Raw genomic sequence first — 14,362 nt, 5'->3', positions numbered from 1 at the left:
ACATTTTATTGTCTTCACTCCCCTGAGTGGTACCCACTGAAGTAGGGGTACCACAAAAACTTTTCTTACGATGGCTTACGCCATCGTCGTCACCTTGCACAGAAACACGTGCAGGTGACCGCATGGGAGATCGTACGGGCGATCAGGGATCATCCTCATCGTCGGATCCAATTAGACTGTTTACTCTTCTATCAGAATGAGCCCTCTCATTCGAAGGCTCATAGTCTGCCGCCTGACGTATACCAGGCGACTGTTCCATTCTCCCCGAGTCGGCCACTTCATCCGACTCGCATTCGTAGTCGACCTTCAAAGAGGGGTCGTATTCACGTGGTGAATCACCACGTGCACTCGCAGCATCTAGTGTTGTGCGAGTGAAAGACACTACGGCAGACGTTCCGTCTGCCGCAAGAGATAGCAGTGCGTCACCCGCGGCTGCACGAACCGCAGCCGAAGGCGCAGCACTATCGTCACCCCCCATGAGTTGATCCTTCATGCGATGGAATTTAAAATGATGGATCTGACCAATTGGCATCGTTTTAAAAATTAAGTGGTCACATAGCGACCACTCCATCCAATGACATTTAGAGTGATTGTCGTTTAAGGGAGGGGTGATGTAACGGGGTGTATCGTTACATGAAATTAGCACTTACAGGTTGTTAATTGATATTGTATCTCGCAGGTGAAGTATTTGGAGGTGTACTTTTATTGTAATATTAGAATTCTTATTGCCTCGTTATAGGTTATATCTATTTATTTCGCAGACTAATCAGCTGTAGGCGTAATCAAAGAGAGTTACATGTACATGTTTAGTTTTAGTTTATTATTAAGTTAGCATTTACAGATAGAAGAAGAGACACTTAATTATATTAATACAGTTTTCATTTTACCCTCTTAGTGTATTTGTCTTATGAGAAGTCTTCGTCTGCACGTACTAGTGTACGTGAAGTGACGTAAGGCACCACTCGCAACTGAAGCAGTGCGAAGTGGACTTGTACTGAAGCAGTACAAGTCGTAGTGCCCGGTTACAACCTATGTACGCCATTTTTACGTCATTTTCGGCTTCTGTCCATTGGCGAATGCATTCATCCGTATGTGCTTTGGCCGGCTTCATTGCTAAGACCCGCATAACAGTCTCTGTTGAAATATGCACAAAGAAGGTGCATAGGGCGATGTTTCGAATTACACGCAGAGAAGGTGCGTAATGCGACTTTTCAAGATACAAACAAAGAAGGTACAGTGAGCGCAAAGTAAGGGCTCATTACTCACCTAGGTTACACTGTCGCATGCTCTATAACGTGTCAGATACTAATTAACTCCTATTACGTAATTTAGGACACAAGTAGGATTAAGATAATATATATTAGTTTCCCATTTACTACTTCGTCAATAAGCTTCCTCCATTTACACCAATTTAACAGGTTATGAGCGCTAGTGATGTCGAACTTCCGACAAATTCTAGTCACGAAAGGGCTAGGTCGAAATCGGCAACAATCATACCGCCTCATACCTCTGAAAGGGGGTACGGAGACTGAGGCGCTATCTAAGATGATGGATATGCTTACTGGGATAGATGAACGAATGAAGAAGATAGAAGCTTCTCAATCCAGGTTGGCCGAGGATGAAAGATTAAGAGGTGCGGGTGAAAGTGGAATGTTTACATCCGTGCTAGGTGCAGATTTCGCTGGTCGACTACACCGCGACGCCTTGGACGAATCCTTGATGAGGGGTCGAAATGAAAATTTGGGTGACCAAAATTGGTATAATTCAAGGGCACGAGCTAGGGTGGCACAGATGGAACAAGAAATCCCTCAAACCCCTGTGCAATTCCCTTCGTATCAACCTCAAAGCCCCCCAGTGCCGATTCAATGATCACCACCCCTGCTAAAATTATAGGACCCCGGATGCCAGACAACGAAAGTTGGCTATTCGAAAAAATCTGATGGACCGAAGTATATGCTGGTCTGGGAGCAGTTTTTTTAATTGGGGAAAAACGTTTTGGAGACAGGTTGACATGGCCCAAGAATCCTGTGGATTTCTATGGACTGAAAGTGTCAAAACTTACGTTTTTGGACAATATCTTACGGGCACTGCCGAAAGATATTTCAGCAAACAAGTGGATTTATGGTGGCAAGTTTTACCAACTCTACAATACGTGATGCAGAGGATGCATGACACATTCAAGACAACAATAACTGCTGCTCAAGCAATTAAACTCTTTACTTACAGAAAATAGGCAAGGCGATCTTGGCCTGAGCATATTTTGTACTTGGTGGCTGTAAGCGATGCAGCAGGTGGGGGGGGGGAGCAACAAGTACTGGACAATATTGTCAGATACGCCTCCCCAGATTTGACTCCGATCTTAATGGCTAAGTACTCAACTTAGAGAACCGATTTTTTGTTCAAGCTGAGGAATTGGCTCATTTCGCCCAAGCAATCGAGCTCGAATCTCGATCGGCCGAGCTTTTGGAAAAGAGATGTTGGCTAGCATTGAAGATAAGGTGGTCCGCAAGGAGACCCGTACGTGTTACAATTACAGTAAAGTCGGACAAGTGAAATCCGACTGCAAATCCAAACGAGAATTTCGAAATAATGGCCGACACGGAAAATTAATTGAATATATAGTTTTGGCGATTCAAGAGGCTAGAGGAAACCGCAACAATTTCGATAGCTCAAACGATATTACTGAAAGCTTGAGTTCAGATGCCTGGATACTAGACAGTGGGTCTAGCAGACATCTCGTAAACGATTGAATCTCTCCTAAAATATCCAAAACCGTGTCAATTGGAGTGTCATTTAGCTGATGGCGAGATAATTCGACTCACTCGAGTCGGAGATGTGGTTTTGACGGTGATGGCTCTAGGTCGCGAAAAACAAATCACACTTACCGAGGTATACCTGGCTTCCGAGCTTTCAAGAAACATTATTTCGTATGGAAAACTTGAGTGCAAAGGTTTTGGTCTTGGGTATATCGGTAATTCTCGCACCTTGACACGAAGGTCAGATGTAATGGTGATATTCGACATTGGCATGAAACATAATGTGCTTTACGTGCAAGTGGTGGAGATTGAAAAAAAACTAAAGTCCTCAAAAGAAGTGATAACCGTGGTGCTTGCTGAAGGATCAAAGTCACCCAGGACCGACATCCAAAGTGGTACATTGTATCATTTTCACCAAAGGTTGGGTCATCGTTCGTATGAAACCATATGCGGATGGCAAAGGAACCAGACTCTTGAATTGTGATCACGAACTTCTCAAGACCAACATTTATTTCGTGTGCTCAAGGGAAGCAGACCAAAAACGCTCAGTCGAAAAAGGACACAGGTATCAACTCCCCAATCGATCGAATTGGGGGGGGGTAGTCTGTTCAGATTTTAAGGGTCCTATGACGCCTAAGGACAGACTTGAAACAGGTACTTTGTCAGCTTTATCGATCACAAATCCAATTATTGCAGGGTGTTTTTGGCACAACAAAGGACAAGGCAGCAAAGAAGTTTGAACATTTTTTAGCATTTTTCGAAAGGAGATTTGAATATGAGATTCACGTATTGCGTACAGATGGGGGTGGTAAATACGAAAATGGATTTATTTTGCAAAACCATTGGAGTAGCTCGTCAAGTCAGCGAAGCTCGCAATCAAGCTTCGAATGGCAAGCAGAGCGTATGTACAGGACGATTTTAAACATGGAAAGGTCAATGATATTCGCTAATCGGTTACCTTACCATTTTGGGGGAATGCCGTAGAATACGCCGCCTACATTTTAAATCGCAATCATACGAGTGCAAATGCAAAACGGGCATCACTAATCAAAGTGCTAACAAATCAAGTGCCAGATTTACGGGACATTGTGGCCTTCGGTTCCTTGTGTACTATATATCGAAAATCAGCAAAAATTCACTTGCACAACAATCTCAGGTAGGAATTATCATTGGAAGAAGTGATGAAGTCAAGGGTTTCAGGGTTTTCACGCAGAAAGCCAATAAGGTCACGGTTACGCAACACGTGCAGAATATTGAAACTTTGAGCACGGATCAGAATAATCAACTTCAGAAAACATTGAATTGTGAAGATCAAGGAGAAGAAGTTTCCCATTCGAGACCCAAGATCAAGACTGGTGTTAAAAAGACTAAGACCTGGAAAAGGGATGCGCATCAAACCAGAAGTAAAGCCAGGTCAAATGAAGTAATACAGGCTCGGAAGGAGCCAATGAGGACCTGCGCAAGTCGTTGCCCATGTATATGAAAGGGACCCTAAGCTTAATGGTAAAGCTATGAAAAGTTCGAAATGCGAAGGGTGGAAGATAGCAATGACTGAATAATAAAAGGCATTGGAAGATTATGGGGTGTGGGTATTAATTAAGCGACCACCCCACAGTAACGCCTTACACACTAAATGGGTGTACAAGACGAAGACTGATTCGAATGGAGATATCGAGCGGTTAAAGGCCAGGCTTGTGGCATGTGGTAACGAGCAGGTATATGAAATTGATTATGAATTCACTTTAGCTGCTGTTATGGATATGTCAACAGTTTAAGTGTTGCTGGCATTGGCGGCCACTTGGGGAGTCCCAGCCAAGCATGGAGATATTCCGAATGCCTACGTTAAGGATAAAGAGCCAGGATTGAAGATATACCTCCATGCACCGCAGTCGATGGAATTTGGTACTGAAATTTAAAAATAAAATGGGCGTCAAAGACACACGAGAAGTTGTATTGGAATTACGAAAACGTTTGTACGGCTTGAAACAAGCCGGGCGTCTATGGAGCCAATTGCTACATAAAAAACTGAAAGAAGCAGGGTTTCGACAATGCATCTCAGACATGTGTCGTTATTGGAAACGCGACAATATTGGTATTGCTGTTGTAGGTGTATATGTCGATGATCTTCTGGCTACAGGGACAAGCTCAACGGCCGTAGAAGATCTTTTCACTAGATTGAAGAGTTTATCCATCAAAGATCTGGGTCAAGTTAGAAAGTTTCTCGAAATGCGAGTGGAACTCGAAGAAGCTCAAGGTTATATCGTAGATCAGGAGGAGACTATCTCGGAAATTTTGCGTGAGTATGGAATGCTGGAAGCAAACCCCACGCGTGCACCAATTGGCGCCGACTGCTACGAAGTGGCAACAAGTGATGTCATCTTTTTCGAAAACTCACCGAAGGATGGGGGGCCCGCAATTAAGGATTAACAATCGCTTGTTGGGTCTTTATTGTGGATATCGAGGTGATATAGCTTTTGCGGTTCACAAAACTACGAGACAGATGCACAAGCCAAGACTACAAGACTGGGAGCTTGCGGAAAGGATTGCCAGGTACCGAAAAGGAAACAAGGCTCTAAAGCTAGAGATGAAGCTGAATCAAGAGAAGTACACCGGCATATGTTTGGAGTCGTACAGTGACGCTGACTTTGAAGCTGACGAACAAGATCGCAAGTCGCTTACTGGTTGACATTATACTCCTCAACGGTATGGCTATTGGTTGGAAGTCCAAAACCAAGGAGGGATTGCTCTATCAACAATGGAAACCGAGTTTGTAGCAGCTTCGGAAGTCGCAAGGGACCTATCGGGCGTACGTGAAATGCTTATGGAAATTGGTTTGAAGCCGGCCTTACTTATGGTTATGCACGTGGACAACCAAGCAGCTATAAGTCAACTTACGGGTGAAGCATCGTCGTCAAAAGCCAAGCACATCGATGTGCGAATCAAGTTTTTGTGCGATTATGCCAAAAAGGGGTAATTTTAGCACGTTATGTGAAGACCGAACTAATACTAGGTGATTTACTCACTAAGGCGTTAGATACGCGCAAGATTCAAGAATTGCGAAAGTTGATGCATATCAACTAAGGGCTAGGGGTGAGCACACGACGGAGGAGGAGTGTTGAAATATGCACAAATAAGGTGCATAGGGCGACGTTACAAATTACGCGCAGAGAAGGTGCGTAATGCGACTTTTCAAGATACAAACAAAGAAGGTACAGTGAGCGCAAAGTAAGGGCTCATTACTCACCTAGGTTACACTGTCGCATGCTCTATAACGTGTCAGATCCTAATTAACTCATATAACGTAATTTAGGACATGCTAATTAGTGATGCACAAAGTAGGATTAAGATAATACATTTTTGTTTCCCATTTTCTACTTCGTCAATAAGCTTCCTACATCTACACCAATTTAACAGTCTCTACTGGAGTCTAGTCACGGTTTCGTCCAGTTGTCCAATTACGCGTAAGTGTCGTAGTATGTTGCTGCGCCTGTTCCGGCAGCCATACTCCCTGTAACATCTTAGTGCTTCTGACTTGATCATGAGTCGGAGGGATTCTACCTCTCGTGTTCCCAGCTCGGACTTTGTCTCCCCACGTGGCTGGCTCGGATTGAATGGGTGTCGTGGAACCCCTTTCGCCACTTTCATCTTGCTCCTTCGATCTTGTGGCACATGATGGCGGCGTCGTTCCCGTGGTACCAACATGTAACCGGTGAGTCGGTGTGGTTGCTCCGTGAAGTGCGTTCGATGGTGTCGCTACTTTAACTGGTGCTTTCGTCCCGTTTATGACCGTTTCTTGATGTAAATCGCTTAATGTAGTTGGTGGCTCCTGCTACCTCCCCGAAATTTGGCGATTGAGACACTGGTCATCCTCTACGCTATTATCTGGAGGGCGAGCTCACTGCTTTCCCCTATCGACGCACTTAGGCGGCTCTGTTCCCATGCCGATGGTACGTCTGTTCGCGCCGTGCAGGTGTCCCAGGCTCGAGTGCCCTTCTTGTCAGAAGGCTAACGCGGTACCAGGTTCTCTACAATCTCGGTCTATTATCCGACGAAATTGGTAAAGTAATGTATTAAGTGTAGGCGCTCATACACTTGATCTGATAGCGCCTCCAAAGTTTACTTCAAAGATAACTCAATTGCCAACGGTTGAACCGAACCGGTTCTTGCGTGATCTGCGTAGTGGAAAAGTCAAGCAGATCTGCGTACTTGCCACAGATGACAACTACGTGACCGATATTCGATTGCCAATAGTATTTTCTGCGAACGAGCGCGTTTGAGCCGGTACCGTTGCATCATTCACTTCATTGTAAATCCGCCACCCTGGTTCTCACCAGCGCATCGATGGACGAAAGTGTCCTCGATGAGAAGAGTCGGATGGAACGTTTACGTCCCAATACTGAGAGTCTCTGTAGACAAATCCGTTCTATAAAGATTTGATTGAATTCAAGGATGCTTATCTGAGTCCGTACCGGACGAGTTGCCTACGGATAAAGGCACTCAACACGAAATCGACCTGATTCCAGGTTCGAAATACTGTGTCATGAAGCAATGGCCATTGTCTCGTGAACAAGTAGTAGCGATCGACAAATTTTTTGCCGAACGCTTAGCTGCGGGGCATGCGAATGAATCAACTTCCCCACATAGCTCTTCGACCCTCTGTGTGCGTAAAGCAACAGGAGGATGGCAGGTAGTGCATGCATTTAATAAAGTGAGCGCTGCAACTGTACCGGCTTAAACGTCGATACCACGAAGTGACGTAATCATTGATGGCATGTCAAAGAGTACTATCTTTCGTCAATGGTTCTCATGGATGGATTCTTTCAGTTCCTAATGCGTGAACATGATATTTCGTTCACAGAGTAAGCACCACAAGCGATATGTTATGGGAGTGGCTAGTCATGCCACAGGCTCCTTTTTATTAATTTTTTTTTCAAGGACTAAGTGATGCCCCTGCGACATTTAACAGATGTGTAATCAATCTGCTGAGATCGGTGCGAGATTTTGCACCTATCTGTTTTGATGACGTCTTCGATCATAGCAGAGCCATGAACGGGAAGTCGGATGTTGAAGTTCATCGATTCACGTCCGAAAGATTCTTACACTTATGCGTAAGAAAATCTCATGAAGTGTATATTCGCTGCAAGCGAAATGTCGGTGCATCGTGGTAAACACGATGGACGCCCAGATCCAGAAAAGACCAATGCGATCACCTCCCCTGTGCCAGTCGATGTAAAGAAACTTAGAAAGTTCCTCGGTTTAGCGGCGTACTGGCACAAGTATCATGCAATTATGCCGAAATGACAGTACACCTTCTTCTTTGTTGAAGAAAAATGTGAAGTGGGTATGAAACTCTGATTGCCAGCGTTCCGTCGAGGGTATAAATCAAATCTTGATGCAATCGCCAATCCTGACCAAGACCGACCTTTTCATGTGGTCTGTGACCCCAGCGATTTTGCATTTGGCTGTGCGTTTATGCAATATGATACAGACGGCGCAGAGCGCGTCGTCTGTTATCAATCGCGTCAGCTTCAACCAGCTGAACGCAACTATCCAGTGCATGACAAGGAACTCCTTGCCATGAAATACGCACTGGCTAAGTTTAATGCATATTTCTTGAAAAAGACCGTTCATTGTATGTACGGACCATGCATCTTTACGCACGGCCGTAAGCAGCCCACACTTCTCGCAAATAATGCGAGATGGTTGTTCTTCTTTGCGGAGTATAACTTTTTCGTGAAGTATAAACTAGGACAACCTAACGTCGTCGCTGATGCCCTTTCGCGCCGGCCTGATTTTGAGCCGGCTGCACAGATCAACGGTGAGCATAAGGCCACTGTTGCCACAATAAGTGTTCCGTCGTCAACATTTCTCGCTGATGTTAGAAGAGCTTATCAAGAAGATAAGGCTATTAAAGAGCTGATGGATTACCTTAGAAATCGAGCCCAACAATCTCGAAAAGGAATGTCGAAATTGTAAAGAACATCAACAGATCGATACACAACACGTAGTGGTTTTATGTACTTAACAGCCATTGCAGGCGACCCACCTCGTGTCGTCATCCATTCCTATAACATTTGCGTTTACGTCATGCAGTACTTCCACGATGCATCAATAAGTGGTCACCGTGAACGTGAAAAAAACTTAGTCGCGACTTCTACTGACCACGCCAGTATGAGTCCGTCCGCAAGTTCATACGTGCTTGCGAAGTTTGTCAACGGGTGAAGCCCAGTGCTTCATCCCGTGCTTCATTACAACCTCTGCCTGTTCCAACAGAGTGTTAGCAGTATGTATCCATGGACTTCGTCTTCGGACATCCCAACGACGAACATACGAACAATGGTATTTTTGTTATTGTTGATCTTTTCAGCAGAATGGTAGCGAGTCGATCACAGCAAAATGCTGTGCTGTTGTATTTGTTGACACGATATTTCTACTCCATGGGTTACCTCGCGAATTGGTCTCGGATCGAGACCCCGAAATCATGGCGGAATTTTGGCAAACTGCGTTCAATTTACTTGGAACACAGCTGAAAATATCTACATCTGATCGTCCTGAACCATATGGTCAGACGAGCGGGACAACCGTATTCTCGAAGAGATACTTCGCGGATACGTCCACGCTCTTAAGAGTTGGAGCGAGTTCTTGCCGATGATATAATTTGCTTTTAACATTTCAGTGCATGCTTCTACAAAGCTAGACCATTTTTCGTGAATTGCTTACGCTACCCACTTATACCCACCTTGTTTGAGAGTGACTCTTATTCAAGGGGGGGGGGGCTCGCTCGAGCAAAGTACCTTTTAGCTCTTGCTCATCACGCATTAGCTCTAAGGTCAATGCGAACGATACCACTGTTGATTCAATTAAATTGAAGTGGACGAAATCAGTATTAACGATAAGACTATTACTGACTTAGACAACGATGCTGAAAGACTCAGCATCGAAAACAGTACTATTTACGAGAACAATAATACTTTCAATACTATAGAAATTGATATTTCCGGAGTGCGAGCCGGTCGGGCTGAAAACAATGATAAACCGAGTCAGCAGGTGACTTTCTGTTCGCTAGAGAAGCAGTAATCCGTTTCGTGCAAAATCTTATAGCTGATGCGGTGGACCGCCAGAAGCGGAACTCTGACAAAACTGGAAAAGCAAACATACATTCATCTAATGCCAATGACCTAGTCCTACTGTCTACGGGAAACCTACCAATAGATGTGGTGACTAATGTAGGCAGTAATAAATCACTACCCAGATATATCGGCTCATTTCATGTACTATATCGCCAAGGCAATGTGCACACAATCGAGCTGCATCGTAGTATGCGTATACGCATCGTACGTTTAACATTGGGCGTCGGCCCGTTCCATAATTACGAGGCTTCTTTTGATTCCGGATTACACCGGAACGGTTTAAGGCATCCGCCAAAGTCTTATTGTCTCAAAGCAGAGTACGATTCTCTTGAACCAGACGATCCACTCTTTCCTTCAAGGAAGAGATCTTCTGACGAGCTGTCACCAGCTCATTTTGAAGGGAACTGCTGTGTCCTTGTGTTTGCCAGTTGATCAGTCGCAACCTGCACACGATTTTTCAACTGGTCATGAGAAACATTATCGACCGTCACGGCTAACTCGCGGCGACGGGATCGAGATCCTCCTTTAAATAATAAATAATGTGATCTAAATCTCGATGTTGATTCGGGCTCGTCAAACGAGGCGAACCCGATATTTCCTTCCCCTCCACATCCATTGATGGATTCAGGTGGAAAGAAGCATTTTCTTTTTGAAAGCTTGTCGAATTACCGTTAGGTAAAGGGGGTTTGGACGAGTTGTCTCGTTCGTTGGCGAGGGTATACACCCTCGGATGATAGTTGGAAACCTCGTTCCCAGCTGATGTTTGACGTTCCGGGTCTCGTCTACAGTACAACGAGACCCCTCCTCCTCGACTGAAGGTTCATTGGAGAGGAGCGCTTCCCGCACTCTGAAAAGGATTAGAGTTCTTAAGCCTTGTGAGGATGATACGGAACTCTTCATCGATGCCTTTTCCGGCATCGGTGGTACTCCTCTAAGCTGGCAAAGGATGTCAAACCTTTGTTCCAAGCATGGACAGCCTTGTACAGAATGTGCAAAACATAGGCCATGGTGTCTGGCTGGCTTGACAAGCTAAATTCTTTTCGTGAAAGGTTGGAAAAACGCACCGTGGTCGGTGCCCGCTATAAGTTGCACCGTTTGTCTAGAGAAGCAGGAATCCCTTTCCTCTACTGGGGACTCATGCCCATGCTGCTGTTTTAAGGGTGCAAGTCATGCCCGTGAGGAAGCACATTCTCTTCAAGATCCTCATTGGGGGACGCGCATCTCTTACGAGATGCGTCAAGGGACTCGGCCTGGGGTGATCCGTTGGCCTTTACGGTAGCCATCGAGACGGGCGATGACAGTGACTTGGGCCAGTCACCTACAATTGGTGTAGCAGGTGACTTGTCACCGTCACCTGCAATGTCATCAACAGATGACATGTTCCAGTCAGCTTCAATGGGAGTAGGACGTGACGTATTCTTCGCAGTAGACGCATTAGCATCTACTGAAACATTTGCATTGCCAACAGTGTTCCATTAGATAACTATTGTTTCCTGTCATAGGAAATTAATAAAGAAGTTCAAAATTATTATGAAGCGAAGCTTGTTCGCGAGTAAAGTCAGAGATAGACTTTTAAACTCCTAAAGTCTCTTAGTTCTATAGAAACAATGCCCTGTTGATCTTAAAGCGTCTAGGGCCTTCCTAAGGCTTGCGCATTGATCTGTGAGAGATAGAAGCCTTTTTCAAGTACATACTCTCGGGCACTAGTTGCCACTTGGTTCAACGAACTCCTAAACCCCTTGAACATAGGATTCGTTAACCTTTAATAGCTTGTATGACTTCCTGAGTTGTTAAACTGGAACTGAACTTTTTTTTAATTATTTCAATCTAAAAAAAAACACCCTAGCTAATTTAAAATAAATTTCGGTCTCCAGATTTATATCTGACGGCGACCACATTTGCATCCCATAATGAATGGAATTTAAGTAATTAACTGTTTTAGACAGGATAAAAGAGTAGTTTACCCATATAGTAAATGTACCACAACAACGGTTCTCCAACCCTGGCATTTCCGCGTATGAATAATATAAGTTTTTGGTTATTACCTCCAGCTTTATTATTACTTATTTCATCCGCTATTGTTGAATCCGGTGCGGGTACTGGTTGGACGGTTAATCCACCATTATCAAGTGTGCAGGCACATTGGGCCTTATTACAAGATATCTTTATTATTTTTGACTGAAATTGTTCCAATATTACCAGATTTGGTAATATTGATGCAATAAGACATTAGCTCTATTTATTGGTTGATTTAAGTCTAATTTAACCCCGCCAATCTTTATAAGACACGATTGTGCGGTGCGCAAGGAGGCGGCGCCATATTAAAATCTTGAAGCCTTAGCAGGTGTTGTTTGTACAACTTTCTAAATTTTAATTAGGATGGAGTTAGCTCAACCAGGTATATAGGGCCTTATCCCATTTGGTCTTTACTACGTCATTGCCGCGCCGACGAGCGTGTACGTATCAGAATGTCTCGACGAATGATTTATATCGAACGAAAGCGTAAGCACCAGCTATTATTGCTAGTAGGACAAGCCATGCCAAAATTTTGAAATGTTCATGTGATTTGTGACGCAACATCATGCACTTTGGCGCAGAGGAAGCGTGTTGGGCTTATCGCCCCAAGATCGTTGGATCAAGACCAAGAAGTGTCTAGACCTTCGAAGCTAAAGAACTTTAGCTTGATAAGAAACCTTCCTCTGTACCGTTGTGTACGTGAAGTTTCGAGGCACCTCATCTACACTGTAGTCAGTGTAATATTAAGTAGTACTGATTAGTACTAGTGAAAGGTGCCCCGTTACAACCGGGATGATGTCTTGTTCCATTTTAGTCGCTAGTCTCAAGCCATCGCGTTCAAAAACCCCTCGCAATGGCTGGAGCCATAGTGACTTGAAATTAGATACGTTTTGTTCCCACCGTATAATAAAAACGAAGGTTTAACAGCACTTCAAAATATGATTTCGATTGTCAGCTGGGGCTTCTCTTCTTACGATTCGAAGCCAAGATTAAAAATGCCAGATATGCTCCTATCAATCACAACAGAGCGATCCTTATCCTATGGCAAATGTGTCGCCATTCTCAAGGACGCAAAAAGAGTGCAGCTTCTACGAACTGGGAGATTGAGTTACGACGCAATGAGTTGGCGGCGGTATTCCAGCATCATTTTCGAATCCTCTTCTTTCCATCGCGTACGTCGAATAAATTCAAGGGAATACTCTGGTCCCACAACAGTGCCTTTGCATAAAATTTCAATCTCCTCGGGTTTTGCAAGTTTTAATTTCTTAGCCAAGTATTTGCGAAGGTACATGATCTTTGTAATATCAAACAATTGTTAGACTTGATTTCAATATATATACTTCCCACGTACCTTAAGAAGTGACTGCGTATACATCCAAGGTGTTTCCAACTTGTTAAGAGAAAGAAAGAGCGGAACATTGGGACTGAATACGTTCCCATGACCATCAACAGCTCGTTAGTATGCAGCACTGACATAGTAGTTGCCACCATCTTAAACAAACCCGCGTTGAGGATAGAGTTCAAACTGGATCATATTGCCGGGAGACGGACCGATTGAGCGACGGACTATCGGGCGATTAAGCTGAGCTTTGATCGGTGTACTGGGCTGCTTGCGCTTGATACCAATAGTCTGATAATAAAGCCGCTCTAACCATTTTATATTCGAATTGATAGGAAAGGAATGTATGCTACACCGCAGTTTTTTCATATTGCTACCTTCTATTTCTTCTTTTGCAGTGTAGTTTGGCAACAGCTTTTGTGCAAGTTCTTTAATGGCTGGATCCGGACTGTGAAAAGATTCTTTATTTCAAATGTTGTCACCAATTCAGAAGAGTGATTGACCACGTACAGGATTTGCGTCAATGGCTTCGCGCCGAGATTTACTTTGCACGTAGGACAGGAAGATGATTTCGGATGGTAGAGGTAATACCCTCGAATGCAGCCGTAACAAACTAAACCCATGCTTCAATTAAATCCTTTAAATCAGAAGTTTACCCATCAGGTACGCACAAGTGTGTAGACACTCTTTTGAAGTATATGGGTCTCGAAAATAACCTTTGCATAACTTGCAAACGAAAAATGCATTGATTTTTGCCATGTGAAGCGTTTCCTGCCACAATGCATAGCAATAATATTGCTAAAAACTATTTACCAACCAAGCGTGAGGCCCGAGTGCCCACGAATTTAAACTTAACGAACCGTGCGTGCTTCGACAAACAACATGTTGCAAGGTGCATCGTCCGGCGATGGAGCGAGCGCGTGCGTCGTCGTCGAGGAGCTATTAGCCATTGCTGGCTCAAAATATTTTATTACACTTTTAGTTTAGGGAATTGCTGCGGACACCCTCTAAAAGTAAAATTTTGTTTCCATATTTTTAATAGAAGAGAAATAACATATTTTTTGAAGATATTCATTTGAATCGACATCAAAATCTACGACAAACCTTTATTTGTGTAGAAG

At 44.0% G+C, this 14,362-nt stretch overlaps 1 protein-coding gene across 1 annotated transcript; it reads right to left on the bottom strand.

Moving 5' to 3' along the window:
* Positions 1–12,821: 12,821 nt before the first annotated feature.
* On the bottom strand, positions 12,822–14,239 carry CCR75_008155 (uncharacterized protein). The gene is made up of 4 exons (XM_067966209.1): positions 13,752–14,239; positions 13,405–13,689; positions 13,254–13,326; positions 12,822–13,196 (listed from the first exon to the last, which is right to left on the bottom strand). Exons 1-4 carry the CDS (start codon positions 13,862–13,864, stop codon positions 13,011–13,013), a joined length of 657 nt encoding a protein of 218 aa, XP_067814830.1. The 5' UTR covers positions 13,865–14,239; the 3' UTR covers positions 12,822–13,010.
* Positions 14,240–14,362: the final 123 nt, after the last annotated feature.

This window comes from Bremia lactucae, linkage group LG1, assembly GCF_004359215.1.
Source record: "Bremia lactucae strain SF5 linkage group LG1, whole genome shotgun sequence".
In the NCBI taxonomy this organism is placed as follows: domain Eukaryota; phylum Oomycota; class Peronosporomycetes; order Peronosporales; family Peronosporaceae; genus Bremia; species Bremia lactucae.
The sequence above is the reverse complement of the archived record's forward strand: the minus strand, read 5'-3'. Positions and strand labels throughout refer to the sequence as shown.

Coding starts and splice junctions, on each gene's coding strand:
- CCR75_008155 (XM_067966209.1), bottom strand. CDS start 13,864: ATGGGTTTAGTTTGTTACGGCTGCATTCGAGGGTATTACCTCTACCAT. Junction 13,690..13,751: donor AAGCCATTGACGCAAATCCT/GTACGTGGTCAA, acceptor ATCTTTTCACAG/TCCGGATCCAGCCATTAAAG. Junction 13,327..13,404: donor GAACTCTATCCTCAACGCGG/GTTTGTTTAAGA, acceptor GAACGTATTCAG/TCCCAATGTTCCGCTCTTTC.